General features: G+C 41.2%; 2 protein-coding genes across 16 annotated transcripts; both read right to left on the minus strand.

The window, feature by feature from the left end:
- Nucleotides 1-2,405: 2,405 nt before the first annotated feature.
- On the minus strand, nt 2,406-9,332 carry LOC110525871 (cholesterol 25-hydroxylase-like protein). Its single transcript, XM_021606343.3, has 2 exons — nt 6,927-9,332; nt 2,406-3,077 (listed from the first exon to the last, which is right to left on the minus strand). Exons 1-2 carry the CDS (start codon nt 7,394-7,396, stop codon nt 2,621-2,623), a joined length of 927 nt encoding a protein of 308 aa, XP_021462018.2. The 5' UTR covers nt 7,397-9,332; the 3' UTR covers nt 2,406-2,620.
- Nucleotides 9,333-9,570: 238 nt separating this feature from the next.
- LOC110525872 (erlin-2) lies at nt 9,571-25,168 on the minus strand. Of its 15 annotated transcripts, none has more exons than XM_021606344.3 (14): nt 25,019-25,168; nt 24,633-24,708; nt 22,315-22,422; nt 22,057-22,138; nt 21,309-21,355; nt 21,121-21,182; nt 18,883-19,008; nt 18,613-18,686; nt 17,451-17,509; nt 16,982-17,073; nt 16,675-16,764; nt 15,655-15,734; nt 15,036-15,278; nt 9,571-11,588 (listed from the first exon to the last, which is right to left on the minus strand). In XM_021606344.3, the coding sequence occupies exons 1-13, from the start codon at nt 25,092-25,094 to the stop codon at nt 15,105-15,107; spliced, it is 1,146 nt and encodes a 381-aa protein (XP_021462019.1). In that variant the 5' UTR covers nt 25,095-25,168; the 3' UTR covers nt 9,571-11,588; nt 15,036-15,104. The 15 variants fall into 15 exon arrangements, with proteins under 15 accessions (XP_021462019.1, XP_090093993.1, XP_090093996.1 ...); XM_090237867.1 differs by having other exon boundaries at nt 15,036-15,515; nt 25,019-25,164; XM_090237870.1 differs by having other exon boundaries at nt 15,655-15,790; nt 25,019-25,164.
- Nucleotides 25,169-25,448: the final 280 nt, after the last annotated feature.

Genomic DNA, 25,448 nt, shown 5'->3' on the forward strand with positions numbered 1-25,448 from the left:
CGCTCATTCGAGAATAATTGCAATGTACTGTATATATTTACGCCCGTATGTCCTTGTTGTCTTCTCTGTTGGAATCCAGTCTGTCTGCTGGAGAGTCAATCGTTAGAGAGTCTGGTTAAATTCTCCAGAATTCACAATGTCCTTCGTGGTTGTAGGTGGTTAGAATGGCTACCTCAGAGTACCATTTGGAAATTTTCTCATAGAATAGATGCTTCGGCGGTTGTCGGTATTCTCATTCTAAACTTACATAATTTCTAGCTGCTAACTAGTAATTACAGTGCCTTGCGAAAGTATTCGGGCCCCCTTGAACTTTGCGACCTTTTGCCATTTTCAGGCTTCAAACATAAAGATATAAAACTGTATTTTTTTGTGAAGAATCAACAACAAGTGGGACACAATCATGAAGTGGAATGACATTTATTGGATATTTCAAACTTTTTTAACAAATCAAAAACTGAAAAATTGGGCGTGCAAAATTATTCAGCCCCCTTAAATTAATACTTTGTAGCGCCACCTTTTGCTGCGATTACAGCTGTAAGTCGCTTGGGGTATGTCTCTATCAGTTTTGCACATCGAGAGACTGACATTTTTTCCCATTCCTCCTTGCAAAACAGCTCAAGCTCAGTGAGGTTGGATGGAGAGCATTTGTGAACAGCAGTTTTCAGTTCTTTCCACAGATTCTCGATTGGATTCAGGTCTGGACTTTGACTTGGCCATTCTAACACCTGGATATGTTTATTTTTGAACCATTCCATTGTAGATTTTGCTTTATGTTTTGGATCATTGTCTTGTTGGAAGACAAATCTCCGTCCCAGTCTCAGGTCTTTTGCAGACTCCATCAGGTTTTCTTCCAGAATGGTCCTGTATTTGGCTCCATCCATCTTCCCATCAATTTTAACCATCTTCCCTGTCCCTGCTGAAGAAAAGCAGGCCCAAACCATGATGCTGCCACCACCATGTTTGACAGTGGGGATGGTGTGTTCAGCTGTGTTGCTTTTACGCCAAACATAACGTTTTGCATTGTTGCCAAAAAGTTCACTTTTGGTTTCATCTGACCAGAGCACCTTCTTCCACATGTTTGGTGTGTCTCCCAGGTGGCTTGTGGCAAACTTTAAACGACACTTTTTATGGATATCTTTAAGAAATGGCTTTCTTCTTGCCACTCTTCCATAAAGGCCAGATTTGTGCAATATACGACTGATTGTTGTCCTATGGACAGAGTCTCCCACCTCAGCTGTAGATCTCTGCAGTTCATCCAGAGTGATCATGGGCCTCTTGGCTGCATCTCGGATCAGTCTTCTCCTTGTATGAGCTGAAAGTTTAGAGGGACGGCCAGGTCTTGGTAGATTTGCAGTGGTCTGATACTCCTTCCATTTCAATATTATCGCTTGCACAGTGCTCCTTGGGATGTTTAAAGCTTGGGAAATCTTTTTGTATCCAAATCCGGCTTTAAACTTCTTCACAACAGTATCTCGGACTTGCCTGGTGTGTTCCTTGTCTTCATGATGCTCTCTGCGCTTTTAATGGACCTCTGAGACTATCACAGTGCAGGTGCATTTATACGGAGACTTGATTACACACAGGTGGATTGTATTTATCATCATTAGTCATTTAGGTCAACATTGGATCATTCAGAGATCCTCACTGAACTTCTGGAGAGAGTTTGCTGCACTGAAAGTAAAGGGGCTGAATAATTTTGCACGCCCAATTTTTCAGTTTTTGATTTGTTAAAAAAGTTTGAAATATCCAATAAATGTCGTTCCACTTCATGATTGTGTCCCACTTGTTGTTGATTCTTCACAAAAAAATACAGTTTTATATCTTTATGTTTGAAGCCTGAAATGTGGCAAAAGGTCGCAAAGTTCAAGGGGGCCGAATACTTTCGCAAGGCACTGTATGTGTCTAAGATTTGCTCTTATTCTGTAGTGATTGATAGTCTCAGAGTTTAACCATTTCCAATCGTGTAGCCATAAACTACAGCTGTATGGTCTAATGATCTATAGAATTGTAGCCATTCCAACGTGGGGACTCTGTCCCGGCGTTCTCTGACTTAATGTAGATTTTGTAGGAAGTGGGTTTTATACTCTGTGGAAGAAGGGGCGGTTCCATGACACCGAATTAATGTCTATGCTCACGTGGGCGTGACCAATGATTTTGTTAACTTGACATGAAAACCCGTATTTTCTCGTTTAGAACTGTAACATCACATTACATCTTTTCACAAAAAGTTTCATGTTTAATCACATATGTTTCACAATACACAATACTTTCACAAGCCATGACACCTGCATGTGTCTTTTGACACTATATAAACTAGTCATCCCGCAGTGTTTGTCATTATACCCTGATGAAGACAGCTTGTCTGTCAAAACGTTGGACATTACATTTTTGCATCTGAGCTCCTAGAGTGTGCGGCTGTCCTTTATTTTCACATTTAGCCAAATGACCAGCATTGTCTCTTCATATCTAATGCTTGTCAAAATATTCCATTTGAGTCAACATAACCACCTGTAATTTACAAACACAAGTACACATAACCCATGTGTTAGCCTGTACTCACTGTACTAATGATGCTACCTAAGATGTCAGTTCTTTGTTTGCTTCATAGATTACATTCATTTTAACACATGCAAGCTTGTGCGCACACACAGACAGATCCAAGGCTCTTCTTTCTTCTCCTTCTCCTGATTGTCCTCCCTCCATGTTTACTCCCAGCCTCATCCCTTACCCCCAGGTAGGTCCCACAGAGCCAGTCCCAGTGCCTGAAGTAGGGGGCATAGTTCCCCCTGTAGATGTGGTGGTGTGCCTGGTGGAAGGGGGCCCCTCCGAAGCAGGGCAGTAGTCTATGGATAGCCCAGGGCAGGTCGTAGCCACAGTGGTCCTCTATGGCCAGCCAGGTGTTGAGGAGGTGGAACAGGGCCTCACTCAGAGGGTGGCAGCCCACCACCCAGGCACTGCTCAGGGCCAGCATCTGCAGGGAGAGTAGCTCAGCCGGGCTGGCGTCCTGGGCAGTCAGGGCGAAGGTGATCCGGTTCTGGTGATGAGTCTGGTGGACCCTCCGATACAGCCAGGGAACCCTGGGGACCATACAGACAGAACTTATGTGTTTGGTAGGCAGTCAGGGACAAACCTTATGTGGTCCTTCTAGACTCTCTACATGAGGGTCGTCCGAGGTAAAGGAGAATTTAGCTTTTTTTTACAATATAATCTCTATTTCCCATGTAAATAGCATGTTATAGAACGGTCCGATTTAATTTGTTGTTGAGAAACTTGGAGTGTTTCCACTCAACTGACTGCAGATAAAAATCAGTGCGTGATGATGTAGTGCACACAACATTTTATTTTCGCTTAAGTTTCCGTTGTACTTAATAAAAATCTAAAAGTTCAGTGTTTCCATTGCATTTTCAACTCCACCGATAGTTGTATCACAAAAACTGTTTCGTTGAATTGCAAATTTGCCTATTCTGGTCTTGGCACGTGTGCACTAGACAAGAGCTCACCAATACAGTGAAGGTACGCTATGCTGGTAGACTAGTCTACATGATGAGATTATTATAGATAAGAGAATATTTGTATTTGTCAAACTGCAGTCAAGCATCGATCATCATGTCACCAGAAAAGGACCCTCGATACCAGGCAGTGTCAGAGGAAGGCCCTAAAATGTGTCAAAGACCCCAGCCACCCTAGTCATAGACTGTTCTCTCTGCTACCGCACGGCAAGCGGTACCGGAGCGCCAAGTCTAGGTTCAAGAGGCTTCTAAACAGCTTCTACCCCGAAGCTATAAGACTCCTGAACATCTAGTCAAATGGCTACCCAGACTATTTGTATTGCCCCCCTCCCCTCTCCACACCACTGCCACTCTCTGTTGTCATCTATGCATAGTCACTTTAATAACTCTACCTACATGTACAGTTGAAGTCGGAAGTTTACATACACTTAGGTTGGAGTCATTAAAACTCGTTTTTCAACCACTCCAAAAATTTATTGTTAACAAACTATAGTTTTGGCAAGTCGGTTAGGACATCTACTTTGTGCATGACAAGTTATTTTTCCAGCAATTGTTTACAGACAGATTATTTCACTTAGAATGCACTGTATCACAATTCCAGTGGGTCAGAAGTTTACATACACTAAGTTGACTGTGCCTTTAAACAGCTTGGAAAATTCCAGAAAATATGTCATAGCTTTAGAAGCTTCTGATAGGCTAATTGGTATCATTTGAGTCAATTGGAGGTGTACCTGTGGATGTATTTCAAGGCCTACCTTCCAACTCAGTGCCTCTTTGCTTGACATCATGGGAAAATCAAAAGAAATCAGCCAAGACATCAGAAAATAATTGTAGACTTCCACAAGTCTGGTTCATCCTTGGGAGACATTTCCAAACGCCTGAAGGTACCACGTTCCTCTGTACAAACAATAGTACGCAAGTATAAACACCATGGGTCCACGCAGCCGTCATACCGCTCAGGAAGGATACGCGTTCTGTCTCCTAGAGATGTACGTACTTTGGTGCGAAAAGTGCAATCAATCCCAGAACAACAGCAAAGGACCTTGTGAAGATGCTGGAGGAAAGAGGTACAAAAGTTTTTATATCCACAGTGAAACGAGTCATATATCGACATAACCTGAAAGGCCGCTCAGCAAGGAAGAAGCCACTGCTCCAAAACTGCCATAAAAAAGCCAGACTACGGTTTGCAACTGGGGACAAAGATTGTACTTTTTGGAGAAATGTCCTCTGGTCTGATGAAACAAAAATATAACTGTTTGGCCATAATGACCATCGTTATGTTTGGAGGAAAAGGGGAGGCTTGGAAGCAGAAGAACACCATCCAAACCGTGAAGCACGGGGGTGGCAGCATTATGTTGTGGGGGTGCTTTGCTGCAGGAGGGACTGGTGCACTTCACAAAATAGACGGCATCACGACTAAAGAAAATTATGTTTATATATTGAAGCAACATCTCAAGACATCAGTCAGGAAGTTAAAGCTTGGTCGCAAATGGGTCTTCCAAATGGATAATGACCCCAAGCATACTTCCAAAGTTGTGGCAAAATGGCTTAAGGACAACAAAGTCAAGGTATTGGAGTGGCCATTAGAAAGCCCTGACCTCAATCCTATAGGAAATTTATGGGCAGAACTGAAAAAGCGTGTGCGAGCAAGGAGGCCTACAAACCTGACTCAGTCACACCAGCTCTGTCAGGAGGAATGGGCCAAAATTCACCCAACTTATTGTGGGAAGCTTGCGGAAGGCTACCTGAAATGTTTGACCCAAATTAAACAATTTAAAGGCAATGCTACCAAATTCTAATTGAGTGTATGTAAACTTCTGACCCACTGGGAATGTGACGAATGAAATAAAAGCTGAAATAAATCATTCTCTCAACTATTATTCTGACATTTCACATTCTTAAAGTAAAGTGGTGAACCTAACTTACCTAAGACAGGGGCTTTTTACTAGGAATACATGTCAGGAATGGTGAAAAAGTGAGTTGAAATGTATTTGGCTAAGGTGTATGTAAACTTCTGACTTCAACTGTACATACTACCTCAACTAACCGGTGCCCCACATTGACTCTGTACCGGCATCCCCCTGTATATATTGTTATTTTTTGCTGCTGCTCTTTAATTACTTGTTACTTTTATCTCTTATTCTTATCCATATTTTTTTTAAACTGCACTGTTGGTTAGGGGCTCATAAGTAAGCTTTTCACGGTTTCACTACTACATAACTCATAACTTTTTTCATCTGTAGCCTAATAAACTGTATGGTTCCCAAATCATAGTGGGAGGACCACACATTATATCATCATGTGACTCCAAGTTTACTTCGATATGATGGTTATTATATCAATATTTGTACATAAAGGTGTTGCCACCACCATTTCTCGCATTATTAATTTTACAGACACAAAAAGATCCCACCATGTCGAACGAACAAATGATCTGTCGGCATTTACAAAATTGTACTGAAACTACCCGTTTCAATCACAGCTGTCGTGATTTTTTAATATATTTTTTTACGGTATGACTTTATTTGCATAAAAACTGTTGATGGAAACGTGGTTATTAATGCTATTTTAATGTTGTTTGACTTGGTTTGCGTATTACCAAATTTGATTGAGATGATTTTAATGCAATACCGCATCCAAGTTACTTGACATAAACATTTCAAAAAGCTGTCAGTCAAGGCGAAGCCATGAGTATAAGCTCCCCGCCCACTCAGCCTGTCTTTTCAAACTGACTGGTAGTTAGCCACGAGAGAAAAAGTACTTAAATAACAACATATATATATATATATAGCATTTCCATCCAAACACATATTGTGGGTGATATTTTAGACACTCAAAAGGCTATTTTACATGGGAATCAGAATGACTGTTTGGGACATTTAGTGTATTTTAATTATATTACCAATATTACAGGTGCAGAAGAGGTTTGGCGCATGTACACTTGGTCAAAAACAATACTAAAAAAAATATACATATATATATATATTTCACCTTTAACTTTCCAGACAATGCATTTTAAATCAGTTGCATATGTGACTTTTTATTTAGACCTTTTTAGGAAGTACATAGGCCTACTGGCTGTAACTGCAGTAATGACGATAGTTGTTCAGCAAAACGACATCCTTTTCTAATTACCGAATGTATTATGACAGTATTCAGCTTGAAAAGCTGGTGAATCTTCACATTCAATGTCTCCTGAGTCCAGTGGAGGCTGCTGAGGGGAGAACGGCTAATACTAATGGCTGGAACTGAGTAAATGGAATGGCATCAAACACATGGAAACATCAAACACATGGAAACCATGTGTTTGATACCATTCCATTTATTCCACTCGAGCCATTACCACGAGCCAGTCCTCCCAAATGAATGTGCCACCAACCTCCTGTACTGTAAACCCAGATCCTGGTTCAAGCTTACCGATGCATGGAATAATGCCATATAAAGAACAGCGCATCAAATAAAAGTAGGCACGTGATAACCTCCCCAATGAGCAGGCTGCATGATGGCGCGAGTTCGGGAAATCTTGGAATCCTAACTCTTTGATAAAGCGCGGTGGCTGGGAGAACAGTTGTCAGGTATTTCTGAAAAATCCTCCAACAGCAGCCAACCCATCGCTGCAAACACAACAGCAACGGTTCAGCGGTCCTCGAGATCCTGTAGAGATTTATCCGTGGCCAGAAACATCCCAGCGCTTCAAAGGCTAGAAAAGGTGCGCAGAGGAGAAGGTGGATGAGGAAAGCGTAGCATGCGGGCAGGAAAGGTGACGTGAGGAACTCCCGTTGTGCTCGCAGATCATCCCAAAGCGGCTGGAGCAGCAGTCCATCTGGGTTCCCATGTTTTAGAAAAGTACTAATATTCATAATACCATCATGAAGTGTTCTCCGCATTTATCCAAGTGTGTTGGCTACTACTTTGTAATAACGTAGTCCATGATGAAGTTTCTTCAATTCACTCTCTCCAGCTGACGGTACGCATTTAGTTTATGCTCGAGTGCCTAATTAAATACTTATTTTCTCTTCCACAATGGTTGACAGAACACGATTGGCTGTCGTTTGGTGGGAGGGTAATGGAGCCACAGAAGCAGTAAATTGTAAAAAAAAAAAATCACATTCCAATTTATACAAGTCAACAGCACAGCCTGGTCTCATAGACTATAGGTAACATAGTAAATGTAAATCTGTCCCCCTCCATTTAGTATGATACAGTATGTTACATTTCATATGGCATGCATTAACTTGTGGATCTCCATCATCCATTTTGTATGATAGTTAGGGGTAGGTAACATAGTAAATCTACCTCCCTCCATTTAGTGTGATATGTTACGAATTCTATTTTTTATGGCTAACGTTAGCTAGGTGGCTAACATTAGCTAGGCTAGGGGTTAAGGTTAGCTAACATGCTAAGTAGTTGCAAAGTAGCTAAACGGTAGTAAGTCATTGCTAATTAATAAAAATGCTAATGTTGTCCGTGATGAGATTCAAACATGCAAGTGTTGGTTTGCTAGACATTCAGGTTACACGCCCACTCATCCACCCTGACCAACTACCCTCCTTTAGTTTTTGCCTTATTAAGTAACCTTCTGTCTTATGTAACCATACCAAACGTAGCATATACTAATTTCAGTGTCCTGTATTTTCATTTACTATGTTACGTCTAGTGTATGATACCATGCTGGAGTCAGATGGTTTCACATAAGCATCTTGCGTGGGGCCCCTCTCTGGAACAGGGTTATCTGTCTAGTCAATGTGTTCCATTCAAACTCAAAGCATGTGATAATTTTATGGGAGTAAAGCAATTCATGTCATAGACCTGACTTCAGATAAAGATTTTAGCTTTGTCATTATATTGTTTATTTTAAAATCATCTTATTTTATAATTTTATATGACCACATGGAGGGCCAGAGATAATTACAGACACCTGTGATAATCTGATGTACCCAATAAGGCCACTAGATTTCATGTGATCGAATTTTTAAAAACTTGAAAGTTACCAAGTTCTGGTAGTTTACCGGTAGCTTCGGAAGTTACCAGTAATGCAATCCTAGACATGTCTCATGCTTGAAATGACCTCTACAAGCCTGAATCTGAAGCAGGGATATTGGCACCTTGGGGCCTGCCTACGCAGTCGCAGACTTCTGATTGCACATCCGGCATACCTGTTTGGGAATCTAGGGGGTTTCTCACAGGAGATAACAGGTGATTGAACTTTCAGCACTTGACAGTGTACGCCAGGTTATCAAGTCATCTTGAGGCGGCAGGTAGACTAGTGGTTAGCGCCTTGGGCCAGTAACCAAGCACACAATATAATGATGACCTATTCAAATATAATTTGGTGCTTTCCTTGGAAGGACGAAAACACAGTAATTCCATTATAGATCAGGGCAGCGGTCAGGACAAGAGCAAAGCACAAGAACACTCCAACCCTATTTTCCCCGCCAAGCATAGTGTAGACTAAGTAACCGGAAGGTTGCAAGTTCAAACCCCCGAGCTGACAAGGTAAAAATCTGTCGTTCTGCCTCTGAACAAGGCAGTGAACCCACTGTTCCTAGGCCGTCATTGTAAATAAGAATGTGTTTTTACTGACTTGCCTAGTTTAAAAAAATATTTTTAAAAATCACAGTGCTACATTATGAAATACTATACTTTTTTATAAAATGTTACTGACTTCTTCTCCTGGACTTCATTCCCTTCATCATTTCCTCCCCTTTATATGTAACTCCCTTGTTTTCTCACCAGGTGGTATTGTTCTTGTTTACCGGTGTGTAGCCTTAAGGAATTGTCTCGTTACTGGTTTTGTTGTTTTATTAAACATTTCACCTGCACCTGAAACTTCTCTTCTCCATGACGTCTGAAATCCAGTCCACATGGTGTGCAATAGTCTGAATGTCAGTCAAGATGTGAATCTATCATAGTTTAAATAACATAAGCAGATATATTTTTTTAATAGACTGTGTGGTATGTAACGGTCTACCCCTACTAAATTGCAAAATCAAGATTCAGTCTCTTTGTTTGACAGATGTGAAAGGGCTATGTAAGAAAAAGGCAATAAAAACAGACTACATTTCAAGACAAAGTACCTCGTCATCAAAGAAAAACGTTTAATCGTGTAAATCACAAAATGATGGATTTCTGATTCACAATTTAACATCAGTGAGCGAGTGCAAAAGAGTCTCCTTCAAGTCATAATCAGTCAAGTCAACCTGAGAGTCTAACAAACAGTTTACACAGCCAGAACAAACCAGTGTTACATTGAGAGAACAGTTTAATGGATACAACCCAAGTGCCTCTCAAACAAGTCATTGCTTTAGTCAAAGCGTTGGTGAAAAACATACAAATGATTCACCCCAAATGAACTCAGTCCAACACTACACTGAGGGCACCAGTGTGTGAAATAGTCAAAAAGTTACAGTTGCATCTTTCATGAAAACCCCATTACATGTTTATACCATTGACTCATCCTTCCAATATGAATGACTAAGACAAGTCAGCTTTTGTTTGCTTTTATGTAAAGAAATCACTTTAATAAGAAAAAAAACACTATTGGTTTTTTATTTCCACCATTCCATGTAAGATGACAGAGAGATTTTATTTGGAAAATAACAAGAGGCCTGGTCCAATATTCAGCGAACATGCGTCACAATGACAGAATTAATATATATGGACATGATCTGTCATGAACCGCAGACGAGACGCAGATGATAAAATGTACTGTTAAAACACGCACCTGTAATGCTCTTAGTATCCAATGTCAGGAAAAAAAAATGTTTCCATGTAGAGCCTGTATGAAATGCCTAGCAGATAACGACAAAAGTTGCTATTTTTAATTTTTTTCTCGAATACTGAACTGAGTGGTTGGACAGGGCATCAGACTGTTAAATAGTGCTCTCTGGCCGGCTTCCGCCCAGTTACTCAACCCTGCACCTTACGAGGCTGCTGCCCTATGTACATAGACATGGAGTCACTGGTCACTTTAATAATGTTTACATACTGCTTTACTAATTTCATATGTATATACTGTATTCTATTCTCCTGTATTCTATTTAGTCAATGTCACTCCGACATTGGTCATCCTAATATTTATTTATTTATTAATTCCATTATTTTACTTTTAGATGTGTGTATTGTTGTGAATTGTTAAGATACTACTGCACTGTTGGAGCTAAGAACACAAGCATTTCACTACACCCGCAATAACATCTGCTAAATATGTGTATGTTACCAATAAAATTGGATTTGGTTGGTATCACCCCTTCACCAAATCATGGGGATAGGCAATAGCAGAGGGTTAAGATGGTTCATCAATGAGTGTGAGGCTTGTATTGCATGTAGAACTTTTTGTATAATGTACAATTAGATAATGTCACAAATCCCAAATTCCCAGGAAGATTTGATGCTGAAGATAATTTATAATACTTTTATAGTGAGTCCCGAACCCTTTTCTAATGTCACCCCCCTTCCCTTCCCAAGCAAAACCAGGAGAGTTTCAGCCCAAAGTCTGCCTCAGTTTCAGAAAAGGTATCCATCTGTGTAGTTCAATGCCATTCCTACAACATTTGTAGTCAATACCAGAAAATAAAATGGGATGGTTTAAAACGAGTGGCAAAGCATGAGACCAACCGTCAAACACCACTAGTAGAACATGCTTTGAGTGTAGTGTGGTTTGTCAAGTTGTCGTTATCAGAGTTGTTCATCTGTATCCCTCATACTATGACTACTACTGGCAGAGAAGCCATTGCTCTCTCTGTTCCAAAATGGGACAATGTTCCCACTCAAGGAGAAGCTGGTTTCTCAACATCTCAATTCTAACAGATACTCTGTTGTGTCTAGGACACTCTCTCAAGAGCAGACATGAATATAATGGCCTTTTGCCCAGCATAATTACAGATAATTGAGAGAAAACAAGTCAACTTTGACTTTTCTTGAGTCAAAAAACAATTGAACATCAATGCTCACTCTCTGAAACGGAGGTAAAGTAATGTTCATTCAGTGGGCTAGTTAAGATCTGTTACTTCTGCTATTGTGAGACGATCCTGGTGAGATAAGGTGAAGACACTCAGCCAATTCATATGGGAGAGGGATCTGTATGAAGAAACAAGGTATTCCAAACAATGTATGGTGTATGATTAAGTAAATGAATCATTAATAATGTAGTTAATCATACACAACTATATACAGTGGGGCAAAAAAGTATTTAGTCAGCCACCAATTGTGCAAGTTCTCTCACTTAAAAAGATGAGAGGCCTGTAATTTTCATCATAGGTACACTTCAACTATGACAGACAAAATGAAAAAAAAAAAATCCAGAAAATCACATTGTAGGATTTTTAATGAATTTGCAAATTATGGTGGAAAATAAGTATTTGGTCAATAACAAAAGTTTCTCTCAATACTTTGTTATATACCCTTTGTTGGCAATGACAGAGGTCAAACGTTTTCTGTAAGTCTTCACAAGGTTTTCATACACTGTTGCTGGTATTTTGGCCCATTCCTCCATGCAGATCTCCTCTAGAGCAGTGATGTTTTGGGGCTGTTGCTGGGCAACATGGACTTTCAACTCCCACCAAAGATTTTCTATGGGGTTGAGATCTGGAGACTGGCTAGGCCACTCCAGGACCTTGAAATGCTTCTTACGAAGCCACTCCTTCGTTGCCCGGGGGGTGTGTTTGGGATCATTGTCATGCTGAAAGACCCAGCCACGTTTCATCTTCAATGCCCTTGCTGGTGGAAGGTTTTTACTCAAAATCTCACGATACATGGCCCCATTCATTCTTTCCTTTACACGGATCAGTCACCCTGGTCGCTTTGCAGAAAAACAGCCCCAAAGCATGATGTTTCCACCCCCATGCTTCACAGTAAGTATGGTGTTCTTTGGATGCAACTCAGCATTCTTTGTCCTCCAAACACTGACGAGTTGAGTTTTTACCAAAAAGTTATATTTTGGTTTCATCTGACCATATGACATTCTTCCAATCTTCTTCTGGATCATCCAAATGCTCTCTAGCAAACTTCAGACAGGCCTGGACATGTACTGGCTTAAGCAGGGGGACACGTCTGGCACTGCAGGATTTGAGTCCCTGGCGGCGTAGTGTGTTACTGATGGTAGGCTTTGTTACTTTGATCCCAGCTCTCTGCAGGTAATTTACTAGGTCCCCCCGTGTGGTTCTGGGATTTTTGCTCACCGTTCTTGTGATAATTTTGGCCCCACGGGGTGAGATCTTGCGTGGAGCCCCAGATCGAGAGAGATTATCAGTGGTTTTGTGTGTCTTCCATTTCCTAATAATTGCTCACACAGTTGATTTCTTCAATCAAGCTGCTTACCTATTGCAGATTCAGTCTTCCCAGCCTGGTGAAGGTCTACAATTTTGTTTCTGGTGTCCTTTGACAGCTCTTTGGTCTTGGCCATAGTGGAGTTTGGAGTGTGACTGTTTGAGGTTGTGGACAGGTGTCATTTATACTGATAACAAGTTCAAACAGGTGCCATTAATACAGGTAACGAGTGGAGGACAGAGGAGCCTCTTAAAGAAGAAGTTACAGGTCTGTGAGAGCCAGAAATCTTGCTTGTTTGTAGGTGAACAAATACTTATTCCACCATAATTTGCAAATAAATTCATTAAAAATCCTACAATGTGATTTTCTGGATTTTTTTCTTCTCATTTTGTCTGTCATAGTTGAAGTGTACCTATAATGAAAATTACAGGCCTCTCTCATCTTTTTAAGTGGGAGAACTTGCACAATTGGTGGCTGACTAAATACTTTTTTGCCCCACTGTATCTGCACACATCTCTCATACACTTACTGTATGAGCTATGCAACACATAGAAAAGACATGAAAGCGCTACCAATTAAATGAAGTTACAAAACATACATCATACACTTGCAACAGTTCAATTCATGTTTAAAATGTCCCAAACCACACTGTTACATTCAATATATCATTGTTTCGCCTACGGTCTGTTGTAGGGCTAGTAAAACCTCCGGTCCAGGGTAGCATCCCAAAAGGCACCCTATTCCCTATATAGTGTACTATTTTTGACCAGAGCTTTATGGGTAGTAGTGCACTTATGGGTAGGGGTTCTACTAAGCTGACCTGGAATTGGTCAAACCATGGATCAGTTAGCTATTTGATTTCGAATTTTAGACCCCTGTAGATATCAAAAAAATATATACAAAAATGTGATTAAATATTTAATTTGGGCTTTAGAAATGCCATGAATAACACATTCATAAAATGGACAAAAAAAGACGGGAAATCATAAGGAATAAGGTTTTGAAGTGTCTGTCCTATATCTAGGAGATTTAAGAAATTTCAGGAAATATTTAGTTTTTTTGGACACATATTTAACCCCTTTTTTTGTAGGCACAAAACCACCTCCATACTTCCATTCATTTTTTAAACCGGTCCCGGGTTACCTGCTAATGGGCAGGTATGTCTCACTGTCTGGGTGTTCTGCAGTAGGATTGGATAGAGGCAATTACCGCAGCTGTGTAACCCTGTGTTAGTGGGCAAGTGAGCATTGTTGAAATCAAAACCCAACCCTCAAGTAAGTCATGAAGAACTCACTTACTAAACTCAGTTTTGGACAAGACTGACTTTATGAACAAAATGATCCTTTTTACACTTTGTAGTACATTTTGACACTAGAATAAATGTTTGACTAATATAGATGCCACATATGCCATTTTCTATCAGAGAAGTTGTTTGCCTTCAGTTGCACTTTAAAAAGGCAATCAGCGGTAGAATTAAAAAAAAATGTTTGGTAAAAAGATGAGGGATGGGGCTGGAGGAATGTAACCACTAAAATGAATAAACAGAGCTATGGGTCATGTTGAGGCTATATAGTGTTTGTTTACATTTACTTTGTTAACAAACACTGGAGTAAAACAAGCGTATATTTGGGGTTCTGATGGGGTACGTCAGCTGACCTAAGCTCATGTGGCATTTATAAGTTATATTCTTCAATAAGGTACATATATTTAATGTATAACTCCAAAAATGAATGTAGCAACTGCTGATTGCCTCTTTAAAGTATCTGTGGACCAGACTTCTATGAAATATGACCTATAATTAATAACACGAGTGAAAGTTTTCCTTCCCAAAAAATGGCAATTAAGTAGGTTAGAAAGCAGCTTTCCTGTGTTTGAATGGTGTGGGAATAACCCAACAGAATGGTGTGGCCGTATACTGGTCATTAAAAATTATTCATGCTAGTAGACCGCTCATTGGTCAGCTCAGCCAATAAGCCAACATGACATCATGTTTTATGAGGAAATAGTAAGCATTTTTGTTATTTTTTTTAAACGGACTGTTTGAGGTGGGGTTTTGAAGTGTTTATTTTTAAATGTATAAAGTTCTTTGGCCACAAATATTAATAAGACAAGTCAAAAACATTTTGGTATGAGTTAACAGAATATTAACTTTTAAAACTAAGATTTTCACTGGCCAGATACTTCAAAAATAGTAGTGCACTATATAGGGAACAGGGTGTCATTTGGGACACATAACCCAAGGCTCATCTTTCACCCCACCTTGTGGCTGACATGGGCCCAGCTCCACAGCTCCAGCCCTGGGATGGGTCTCTTCTCTTCTCCTTTCCATCAGTCTAGGTCCAGGATCTGTTCAGTTAGGACGTCCATGGCATCAGAGGCCTTAGTGGAGGAGGGGCCAGAGTCAACAAACATCTGGGGGATCTTACTCCCAAAGTAGATCTTACTGTTAGCTGCTATGGCCTGAAACTTCATAAGCTGCAGATACTCTGGCGTCAGCTTCAACTGGGAGTGGAGAGAGAGAGGGGGGAGAGAAAGGAAGGTGAGGGTGGAGATAGAAATGGAGGGAGAGAGGAGAGAGAGAGGGAGAGAAGGCAGAAGCCAATGATGAATGCCTGGATGTCCTGTGATACTGTTAGATTGTAGCCTGAGGAGGGAGTGTGTTCTCTCTCACTCTTCCAGCCAGTCTGAATTCACTCCCTACCACCTCGCCTTGGCTCTAACCCTTGGATATTTGTAGATCTGCATGGAGGAAGCAACATGGAGAGAGAGAGATGAGAGATCTTTCACCACCCTGATTATGCAGATCCTTCAGATCTGCAAACGTGGAAGGGTTAGGGCCAAGGAGGACCGGCGGTTCCTCTCAGTATGGTCCTCTCACCTTATTGGCCTCGGCCGCTCTCTCTGCTGTGTAGAACTCTGCATCGGCCCTGGCCTTCATCTTAGCCAAGAATGCTCCGTCTGCAACCCAGGGGTAAGACGTCAAATTGTGTTGACGCCATCTAAAATATTATCAGCTGGCGGGTAGAATGAAAACATTATTTCAACCGGTGGGTTGGTTCGCGGTTCAGAATTACATTGTGGGTCGGAAACATTTTAAAATCAAGATAATACTTTTAAAAACCCAGGAGCTTGTTGTGATACGAATTCCATTCTGTGAGTGGCGAGGCAGACACAAGGCTACCAGCCACGCATTGAGTGTGTCGAACCGGGAACTGTCCCTTATTTTGTGTTGTGCTAAAACATTCCAATTTGTCTACGCCAGAGCTTATGTTCCCTCTCCCCACGTGAGAATACGACAAGTTTACTTTCCATGGATAGCCTAGCACATGCCGAAAATGTCTAACGTAGGCCTAGCCGGAGAAACAAAAACAAAGGTTATGATAAGGGAATAGGCTACGACACCATCGTGGTCTGAAGACAGGAGGGAGCAGTGACGGGGTATGTCTAAATGTATAGCTCCCATAGTCAATCCTCAGGAGACTACTCTTTCTACCATCATGACCCACAGGGAAAAGGACAAAAATGTAGAGCATCATAAAAGCCCCGTTATGCCAGCATGCCATTTCACTGACCAGTGGCCTAATGACAATTATAAACTGGGTGGTTGGAGCAATGAATGCTGATTGGCTGAAAGCCGTGATATATCAGACCGTATACCATGGGTATGACAAAAGCATGTATTTTTACTGCTCTAATTACATTGGTAACCAGTTTATAATAGCAATAAGGCACCCCTGGGGTTTGCGGTATATTGCCAATATACCACAGCTCTGTATCCAGGCACTCCGTGTTGCAAAGAACAGCCCTTAGCCGTGGTATATTGGCCATATACCATACCCCTTCTGGCCTTATTGCTTAAGTATACAGTCTTATTGTTTTGCCAAACATACATACACACCTTCAATTTCAGAGATCCTTTTCTCTGTTTCTTTCTCCATGACTTTCTGGCTAAATTTGATTTCAGCCACTTGAGCTAACTTCTCTGCCTCTGTAGAGCAGCACAGGGAGGAGACAGGAAATGAGCCTTACATTCTGGGATTTAATGAGAAAACGGGCAGAATTCCTCTTAAAAATTCATTCAAGAAAACAGACTTAGTCATTTGTTTATAAATGTCATGTATTATTATAAAATGTCAGTTTAATATTTTTTCTGTGAAAATGTAAAGGTCATAGTGTGTTAGTGTCTGACCAATCACATGACTGACCGATCACAGCCCTCTTCCGCTCTGTCTCTGCCTCCTTCTCCACCACCTTCTGAGTCTGAGCAGAAATCAGAAGCTTTGTCTTCTCAGCCTCCCTAAACAAACACACACACACACACACACACACACATTAAAGGTGCGTGCTAAAAGTCCCACAGAATGTGTCCCATCCCTCACAAGAACATCCTAAAACAACAACAGCCAGCATGTTAACATGGAAAAAATACCATCATCAGTCAGTTACTAAAGCCCTCCAGATGGTAGTGGTGAGTGTCCCAAATAGCATACTATTCCCTATGTAGTGCACTTGTCAAAGATCATGCACTATAGAGGGAATAGGGTGCCATTTGGGATTACAACCGGGTTTGAGGAGAATGAATACAGGACGGAAGGGGGTTGGGGGTTTTGGGAATATGGAGCATTGCAGTGTTCTAGAATGTTTCAGTGTTACACAGCCAACTGTTCTACTCACATCATCTCGTAGTTCCTCCGAATGCTCTCAGGAATGTTGGGCTTTGTGACTCGGACCGCCTATGGTCAAGATTACCAAACCACAACCGTGAAAAAGAAGGGTGACGGAGATCATATTGAACATTTGTTTTACTGTGGAACTGCAAGTCATTACATGGCAATAAGAGGCATTCCATCACCAGGGAATCATCTAGGCTAAATGCCAAATGACACACTATTCCCTTTGTAGTGCACTACCTCTGATCCAGCCCCATAGGGCTCTGGTCATGGAAATAGGGTGCCTTTTGAGCACAAAAGAACCAACGCAATCTTACTCCTCCCCAAACACTTTCTGAAGTGAACTGTACTGTAGTGTTATGCGTTCCTGGCAGAACCTACAGCTGTTATTGTAGTTTCTTCTAGAGGATTAATGAGGACAAAAAGCTAAGTGTTTAAACCTAGAGGGGCCTTAAAACTGTAAAGGAATGAGCGGGGGTGGGGTGGGGGAGGAAATGATTATTCCTCTCCCTTTCTCCAGCTCGCTCTCTCATTTTTGAGTCTGACAGAATCTGTCATCGTTTTCCAGTCCAGATATTGCAACATGGGATCTGTTCTGTCTATTGTCTTTCATTAAGTTTTAGCTAGTAACTGAAGTCCATCCAGGACAGCTTAGCAGCCCACTCATCGCCTGGCATTCATTATCACAACATAGAGCCTCATAAAGTTGAAGAACAGTATTCTACTTTAACCTTACACATTACTTTCAATTTAACCCTGTTTCCTGTCTGCCATTCAACCCCCTGTGTGTGTGTGTGGCTCTACCTGGATCACACAAGGATAAGTGGATTATCAACCCGAATCAGAAATCAATACGAGGTAATCCTTGTATATAAATAAACAGTTATGAAACAGTACTCACATAACATGGGCAGTTTCAATGTTCAAACTGCTCATGATATTGTTAAATGAGTATTCACCATCAACATCATATTTATATGCAAGGATTCTCTACAATTCCAACCTCCCATCGCTCTTCCTCTCCCAGTCACACAAGGATAAGTGGAGTATCAAGTAAATCAAATCAATCATCGGAATTCCTTGCCTATAAACCTTTAATAAACATTTATACTGGTATGCAAGGATTCTCTAAGATTGGTTTGTTGTCTCTTCCTCCTTCCAAGTACCTGTATGATGAGTCCAGGAGCCATGCAGGTCAGATCCTCCTGTAAGGTCAGCTTCAGGTTTTCATCTATCTGGTCTGAGGAGGGAAACCAACGCACGCACACGCACACACACACAATGGAGACAGAGGCTGCATCCCACACACTACCCTAGTCACTATACAGTATAGTACTTTTGCAGTTGTAGTGCACTATGTAGGGAATTGGATGCCATTTGGGACCACCCAGAGACAACACTAGGCCTTTAAAACCCTTTGAATATTGATTAGTTACCGAACAAGCCGATGTAGACCTCCTGTAGAGAGTGGACGCTGCAGAACTGGTTGAGCTCATGGTGAACCTTGTTGAAGATCAGGGCCTTGTCGTAATCCGCTGTGAAGTTCCTCACTATATCATACACTGTAGAAGAGAGGCGAAAGAGTTGCTGTGAAGTTGCTCACTATACCATACACTGTAGGAGAGGAGAAAGAGTTTTTGTGAAGTTCCTCACTATGCCATACACTGTAGAAGAGAGGCGAACGAGTTGCTGTGAAGTTGCTCACTATACCATACACTGTAGGAGAGGAGAAAGAGTTTTTGTGAAGTTCCTCACTATGCCATACACTGTAGAAGAGAGGCGAACGAGTTGCTGTGAAGTTGCTCACTATACCATACACTGTAGGAGAGGAGAAAGAGTTTTTGTGAAGTTCCTCACTATGCCATACACTGTAGAAGAGAGGAGAAAGAGTTGCTGTGAAGTTCCTCACTATACCATACACTGTAGAAGAGAGGAGAAAGAGTTGCTGTGAAGTTGCTCACTATACCATACACTGTAGAAGAGAGGAGAAAGAGTTGCTGTGAAGTTCCTCACTATACCATACACTGTAGAAGAGAGGAGAAAGAGTTGCTGTGAAGTTCCTCACTATACCATACACTGTAGAAGAGAGGAGAAAGAGTTGCTGTGAAGTTGCTCACTATACCATACACTGTAGAAGAGAGGAGAAAGAGTTGCTGTGAAGTTCCTCACTATACCATACACTGTAGAAGAGAGGAGAAAGAGTTGCTGTGAAGTTCCTCACTATACCATACACTGTAGAAGAGAGGAGAAAGAGTTGCTGTGAAGTTCCTCACTATACCATACACTGTAGAAGAGAGGAGAAAGAGTTGCTGTGAAGTTCCTCACTATACCATACACTGTAGAAGAGAGGAGAAAGAGTTGCTGTGAAGTTCCTCACTATACCATACACTGTAGAAGAGAGGAGAAAGAGTTGCTGTGAAGTTCCTCACTATACCATACACTGTAGAAGAGAGGAGAAAGAGTTGCTGTGAAGTTCCTCACTATACCATACACTGCAGAGAAAGGACAAAGAAGAATGGCTACAGCACAGGAGGTTGGTGGCACCTTAATAGGGGAGAACGGGTTCGTGGCAATGACTGGAGCGGAATTGGTGGAATGGTATCAAATACATCAAACACATAGTTTCCAGGTGTTTGATGCCATTCCATTTGCGCCGCTCCGAACATTATTACAACCCGTTCTCCCCTCCTGTAGGCTACAGTAATATCCCTTTCACACCAAAACGTTTTTCTGCCAACTTTACCATACCGCCAATTTTTCCCCCGCCCTTTCTTTATATCTGAAAGTTAATCAATATTACATTTGCTTTTTGATATAGTACCGTAAATCCTATGTGAAAGCAGTATAAAGTAAGTAAGTAGTAGTGGCTACAGTAAATACGGAGCTTGGTCCGAGCCTGAACGGTCCATAAGGCAGAAGCCTCCTGTTTCTTAGCATCGGGCAGCTTGATGTAATACCCCTTGGACCGGAAGCTAGTCTATCGCAGGGTTACAGTAAGCTGAGTTCAAAATGGTTGCCGAGTACTAGTGTTGTGTTCTAGACCACCTGAAGCGAGACTGATTCAAGACCGGAACAAATAGAGTCAAGATCAAGACTGGATGGGGATTGTAATTGTGTCAAATTGCCAGCATAAGAGTTCAAAGTGTTCAGTATTTCTGTGTTCATATTTTACGACAACATATCGATTCTTTAGAAATTCAGAATGGTGAGAAGAAGAAAAAAAAGGACCGGTCTCACTTACTACAACACTGCTAAGTACACAACCATCCCACACCAGGCTGCCCCTCATCCCCCCCACCCCTTACATCTGTCATAACAAAAGAGACTTGGAGCACACTTTGAGAGAACATGGAGTAAACACAGTGTTTAAATGTGTCCAGACGCCTTTCACTAACAGAACCAGGGACTTACTAAACAGTGGTTTTATTTTTACTCAAACACAGGTTGGAAAATGAGTCTCCCATGAAATGATGGTGCAGCGGACAACACACACTGTTACAATACATGGGTTACACTGGTTTTGAAACAATATAGCATATATACTAAGGAAGGATTTGAACATCAGGCATGTTATGTCACAAGCCAGATCAGTTTTTAGTTTTGTGTTGAGAGATAAAACTTGAGCACCTTGTCAAAATTGCTCCAACGTTTGATGTATTGGCTTATGACTTTACCTGCTGAGGGCACCAGGTAGTTCACCACTTCTATCCGGTCAAAGTAAATCATCACTCCCCCACTGAACAAATAAAACAGAATGTAACTAGACATGCATGCAATACATCCTCAAGAATGGAGATAAAAGTAGCTGGTAATCTTTCCATCCAGGAAGTTTATTTCGGGCGTTGACGACATACAACCCTACCTTGTGCCACATGGTACATTCTTCACTTCATCCGTTTGTAGAGTGGTCTACAAAGAACAGAAAGAGAAGGCGTTAAACACTCGACAAATCCAGAATTTCTGCAGGGCTCAATTCAATAAAACCTACATTGTAGTATTTACACAGTAGTTATTTTCCCTCATGGTCCCAAAACTCTTCTGACAGGTTCTTTGGGCGGCAGGTAGCCGAGCGGTTAGAGCGTTGGGCCAGTAACCGAAAGATAGCTGGTTTAAATACCAGAGTCGACGAGGTGAAAAACCGGAGCTAGGCACATAACCCTAATCTACACCAGGGATGCCGTACTACTATGGCTGACCCTGTAAAACAACACATTTCACTGCACTTATCCGGTGTATGTGACAATACCACTGTATGAAAACCTGCAAACCTACCAGGGGTGTATTCATTAGTAGCACACTCGTAGCTAAATGTTCTGTAACAGAAACAGTAACCTAGATTTACTATTAGACAAATATAGGCAGGTTCCTCCACGTTTGGTTCCTAGTGAATAGACTCCCATCATAGATTTGCTGTCACTTTTCAGAATAAGAAGTGTGTGGGCACAGGGTGACTTTTTTAAACAAAGAAACTGCCATAACTTTGCAGTTTGATTGAAGTCCAGTACACCTCTGAGACCAGTCAGGTTTCAGTTCCTCTCTTTGTTCAACTACATTTCAGCCTAAACCCCAGCCAGACCAGTCATGCCCAGGGCCTAAGACATCATTCTTACCTGCACAGACTTGAAGTTAGTGATGAAAGGCATCATCAGGTGGAACCCAGGGTTACTGGTGGTGGTCAGGAGAGCTCCTCCCCTGTGGAACACACAAGTCAAGGACACATTTAGGAGGCAGCAACATAACAAATGTTGCAGATAGATCTGCCACAAATAGAGATGATATGATTCCTTACTCTGCATGCATGTTGAAGGGACACGTCTGTGCTACATAATAATATATCAATTTAAATGAAGACATAACATAAATCTGACCTGTAGTAAACTCCAGTGTGTCCCTCCTCAATCTTGTGAACAGAGGCGAAGAGAGCAGCGCCACCAATCGCACAGATTATTGAAGCAATGGCACCCAACTGTGCCATCCTGGGAAGAAGAGGAAGAATAAACCATTTGTTTTTAAAGGATTGGCATGCACAATGTTGGACATAGAGGATGGATGAATTAAATAATAACCAAGCTTACAGTGCATTCGGAAAGTATTCAGACCCCTTGACTTTTTCCACATTTGGCTATGTTATAGCCTTATTCTAAAATGCATTAAATCGTTTTTTCCCCCCTTATCCATTTACACACAATACCCCATAATGACAAAGCAAAAACATTTTTGATTTTTTGCAAAAAAAAGTATTCAGACCCCATAATGACAAAGCAAAAACATTTTTGATTTTTTGCAAAAAAAAGTATTCAGACCCTTCACTCAGTACTTTGTTGAAGCACCATTAGCAGCGATTACAGCCTCGAGTCTTCTTGGGTATGATGCTACAAGCTTGGCACACCTGTGTATGGGGAGTTTCTCCGATTCTTCTCTGCAGATCCTCTCAAGCTCTGTCAGGTTGGATTGGGAGTGTCGCTGCACATCTATTTTCAGGTTCAAGTCCGGGCTCAGGTTCAATCGGGTTGAAGTCCGGGCTCTGGCTGGGCCACTCAAGGACATTCAGAGACCTTCGACCCAGTCTGAGGTCCTGAGCAGGATTTCATCAAGGATCTCTTTGTACTTTACACCGATCATATTTCCCTTGATCCTAACTAGTCTCTCAGTCCATGCCGCTGAAAAACATCCCCGCAGAATGATTCTGCCACCACCATGTGTCACCGTAGGGAAGGTGCCAGGTTTCCTCCAGAATTGCCACTTGGCATTCAGGCCAGAGTTCAATCTTGGTTTCATCAGACCAGAGAATCTTGTTTCTCATGGTCTGAGAGTTCTTTAGGTGCCTTTTGGCAAACTCCAAGCGGGCTGTTGTGTGCCTTATACTAAGGAGTGGCTTCCGTCTGGCCACTCTACTATGAAGACCTGATTGGTGCTGAGTGCTGCAGAGATAGTTGTCCTTCTGGAAGGTTCTCCCATCTCCACAGAGGAACTCTGGAGCTCTCTCAGAGTGACCATTGGGTTATTGGTCACCTCCCTGACCAAGGCCCTTCTCCCCCGATTCCTCAGTTTGGCCGAGCATGCAAGCTCTAGGAAGAGTCTTGGTGATTCCAAACTTCTTCTATTTCAGAATGATGGAGGCCACTGTGTTCTTGGGGACCTTCAATGCTGCAGAAATGTTTTGGTACCCTTCCCTTGAACTGTGCCTCGACACAATCTTGTCTCTGAGCTCTACAGACAATTCCTTCAACATCATGGCTTAGTTTTTGCTCTGACATGCACTGTCAACTGTGGGACCTTATACAGACAGGTGTGTGCCTTTCCAAATCATGTCCAATCAATTGAATTTAACACAGGTGTACTCCAATCAAGTTGTAGAAACATCTCAAGGATGATCAAATTAAAATAGGATGCACCTGAGCTCAATTACGATTCTCATAGCAAAGGGTCTTAACACTTAATAAGGTATTTCTGTTTTTTTTTAATTGAATAGATTTGCAGACATTTATATGTTTTTGCTTTGTCATTATGGGGTACTGTGTGTAGATTGATGAGATTATTTTATTTAATCAATTTTAGAATAAGGCTATAACGTAACAAAATGTGGAAAAGCGAAGGGGTCTGAATACTTTCCGAATGCACTGTTGATACCTTTCACTGAAGAGTTGAAGTCTAATCTAATACATAACCTTACAAATATTCTACCGCTTTTACAAAAATGTTGTTTTAGTGTAGTAAATAGTAATCTTGCAAGTTCTGGATGTTAGGACAGTTGATTAGAATAGAATTAGCTGCATGTAGTTTAAAACAACATCTGAGCAGAGCATTCTATTTGTAAATAGAAGGCTATGGATGTGAGATCATTCAGCTGGTAAAAAAAAACAATGTTGTAAAACACTACTAAAACGTTCTGTGCCAGCTAGGTATGCTGGCGTCAAGGTAAACTCCTATTAGTCAGGAAGAAGAAGCTTAGCTGAGACATCAGCAGGGACTGACCTTACAACATTATAAGAGGATTGACCAAGAAAGGCATGGAAACTTCTCGCCTGCCTCACCTCACTCCGAAAACATCAACAACTGAAGCCTGCCACAAGTTATTAGTCTGTGCACAGCTACAACAAGAATCATATTAAGATACTATAGTGATCTTGTCTAGACAACTACAAGTCAGTCAATCAATCAATGACAGCATGCAGTCTTTTCATACCAGGTCGTGAAACTTGAGCTCGCACGTGAAGGTTCAGTCATCTTTGGTTCAGTATCTTTGGTTCCACTTTCTAAGTCTAACATGGAGAAGTTGTTTCACTTTCAGTTGACAGAATGCTGACAGCTAAACATGAATTACCTAGCTAAGCGCCCAGTCTTGGATTTACTCATACACCCCTCCCAGTAACGCAAAACAAGATAAGCCAACTACGTAACAGGCATTGTGCAACAACAGTTTAACGTTAGTTTGTTAAGCTATCTTTAGTTCCTACAGAGGATGGTGTCTAACCTACATTGACTAAATATTTCACAAACATTGTTGTTGCATGTAACGTTAGATACTTGAAAGGCCATTGATAAAAGTGTACTCGAAACCCATATTATTACCTGTATTATTACACGAGGTGCCTCCTCCACGGTAAAAAATAAATAAATAAATACAAAACATATACGCTAACAACATTTGCTAACACCTACTACAAAGTTCACTTCCTCATTTTGCGTCATGCGTCATCAGCTGGGCGTCCTTCAGTGCCTTTAGAGGAAATATCCTTCAAAACCGGTAGAGGGCAACAAAGACTATATCAAAGAAAGCTAAATATTCTTTATTATTTATGTTATGTAGTTATGTAGAAGTTGTTTCTGTGATTGAAAAAAATCATATATCTAGGTTTATGAGTTTTCTATTAAGTTTTCTATTAATTGTGGCATTTATATTATGCATTAATACAAGTGTACTGATAAGTAAATTGCTACACTGTTTGCTGTGATACAATAGGGCAGAGTTGCTTTTATATTACTGTAACAAGGTAGGAAC

The sequence above is a fragment of the Oncorhynchus mykiss genome, chromosome 6 (genome assembly GCF_057628025.1).
Source record: "Oncorhynchus mykiss isolate SJ-2025 chromosome 6, ASM5762802v1, whole genome shotgun sequence".
Taxonomy (NCBI): Eukaryota; Metazoa; Chordata; class Actinopteri; order Salmoniformes; family Salmonidae; genus Oncorhynchus; species Oncorhynchus mykiss.

Excerpts from the sequence above, each read along its gene's own strand:
- LOC110525872 (XM_021606344.3), bottom strand. The coding sequence starts at position 25,094 with ATGTTGTTAGCGTATATGTTTTGTATTTATTTATTTATTTTTTACCGT. Across the intron at positions 19,009-21,120 it reads CTACCTGGTGCCCTCAGCAG|TGTATGATATAGTGAGGAAC; the intron begins GTAAAGTCATAA and ends TCTCTTCTACAG. Across the intron at positions 15,735-16,674 it reads AAGGATCTCTGAAATTGAAG|ACGGAGCATTCTTGGCTAAG; the intron begins GTGTGTATGTAT and ends CCTGGGTTGCAG.
- LOC110525871 (XM_021606343.3), bottom strand. The coding sequence starts at position 7,396 with ATGCGGAGAACACTTCATGATGGTATTATGAATATTAGTACTTTTCTA. Across the intron at positions 3,078-6,926 it reads TGGCATTATTCCATGCATCG|GGTTCCCTGGCTGTATCGGA; the intron begins GTAAGCTTGAAC and ends TATGGTCCCCAG.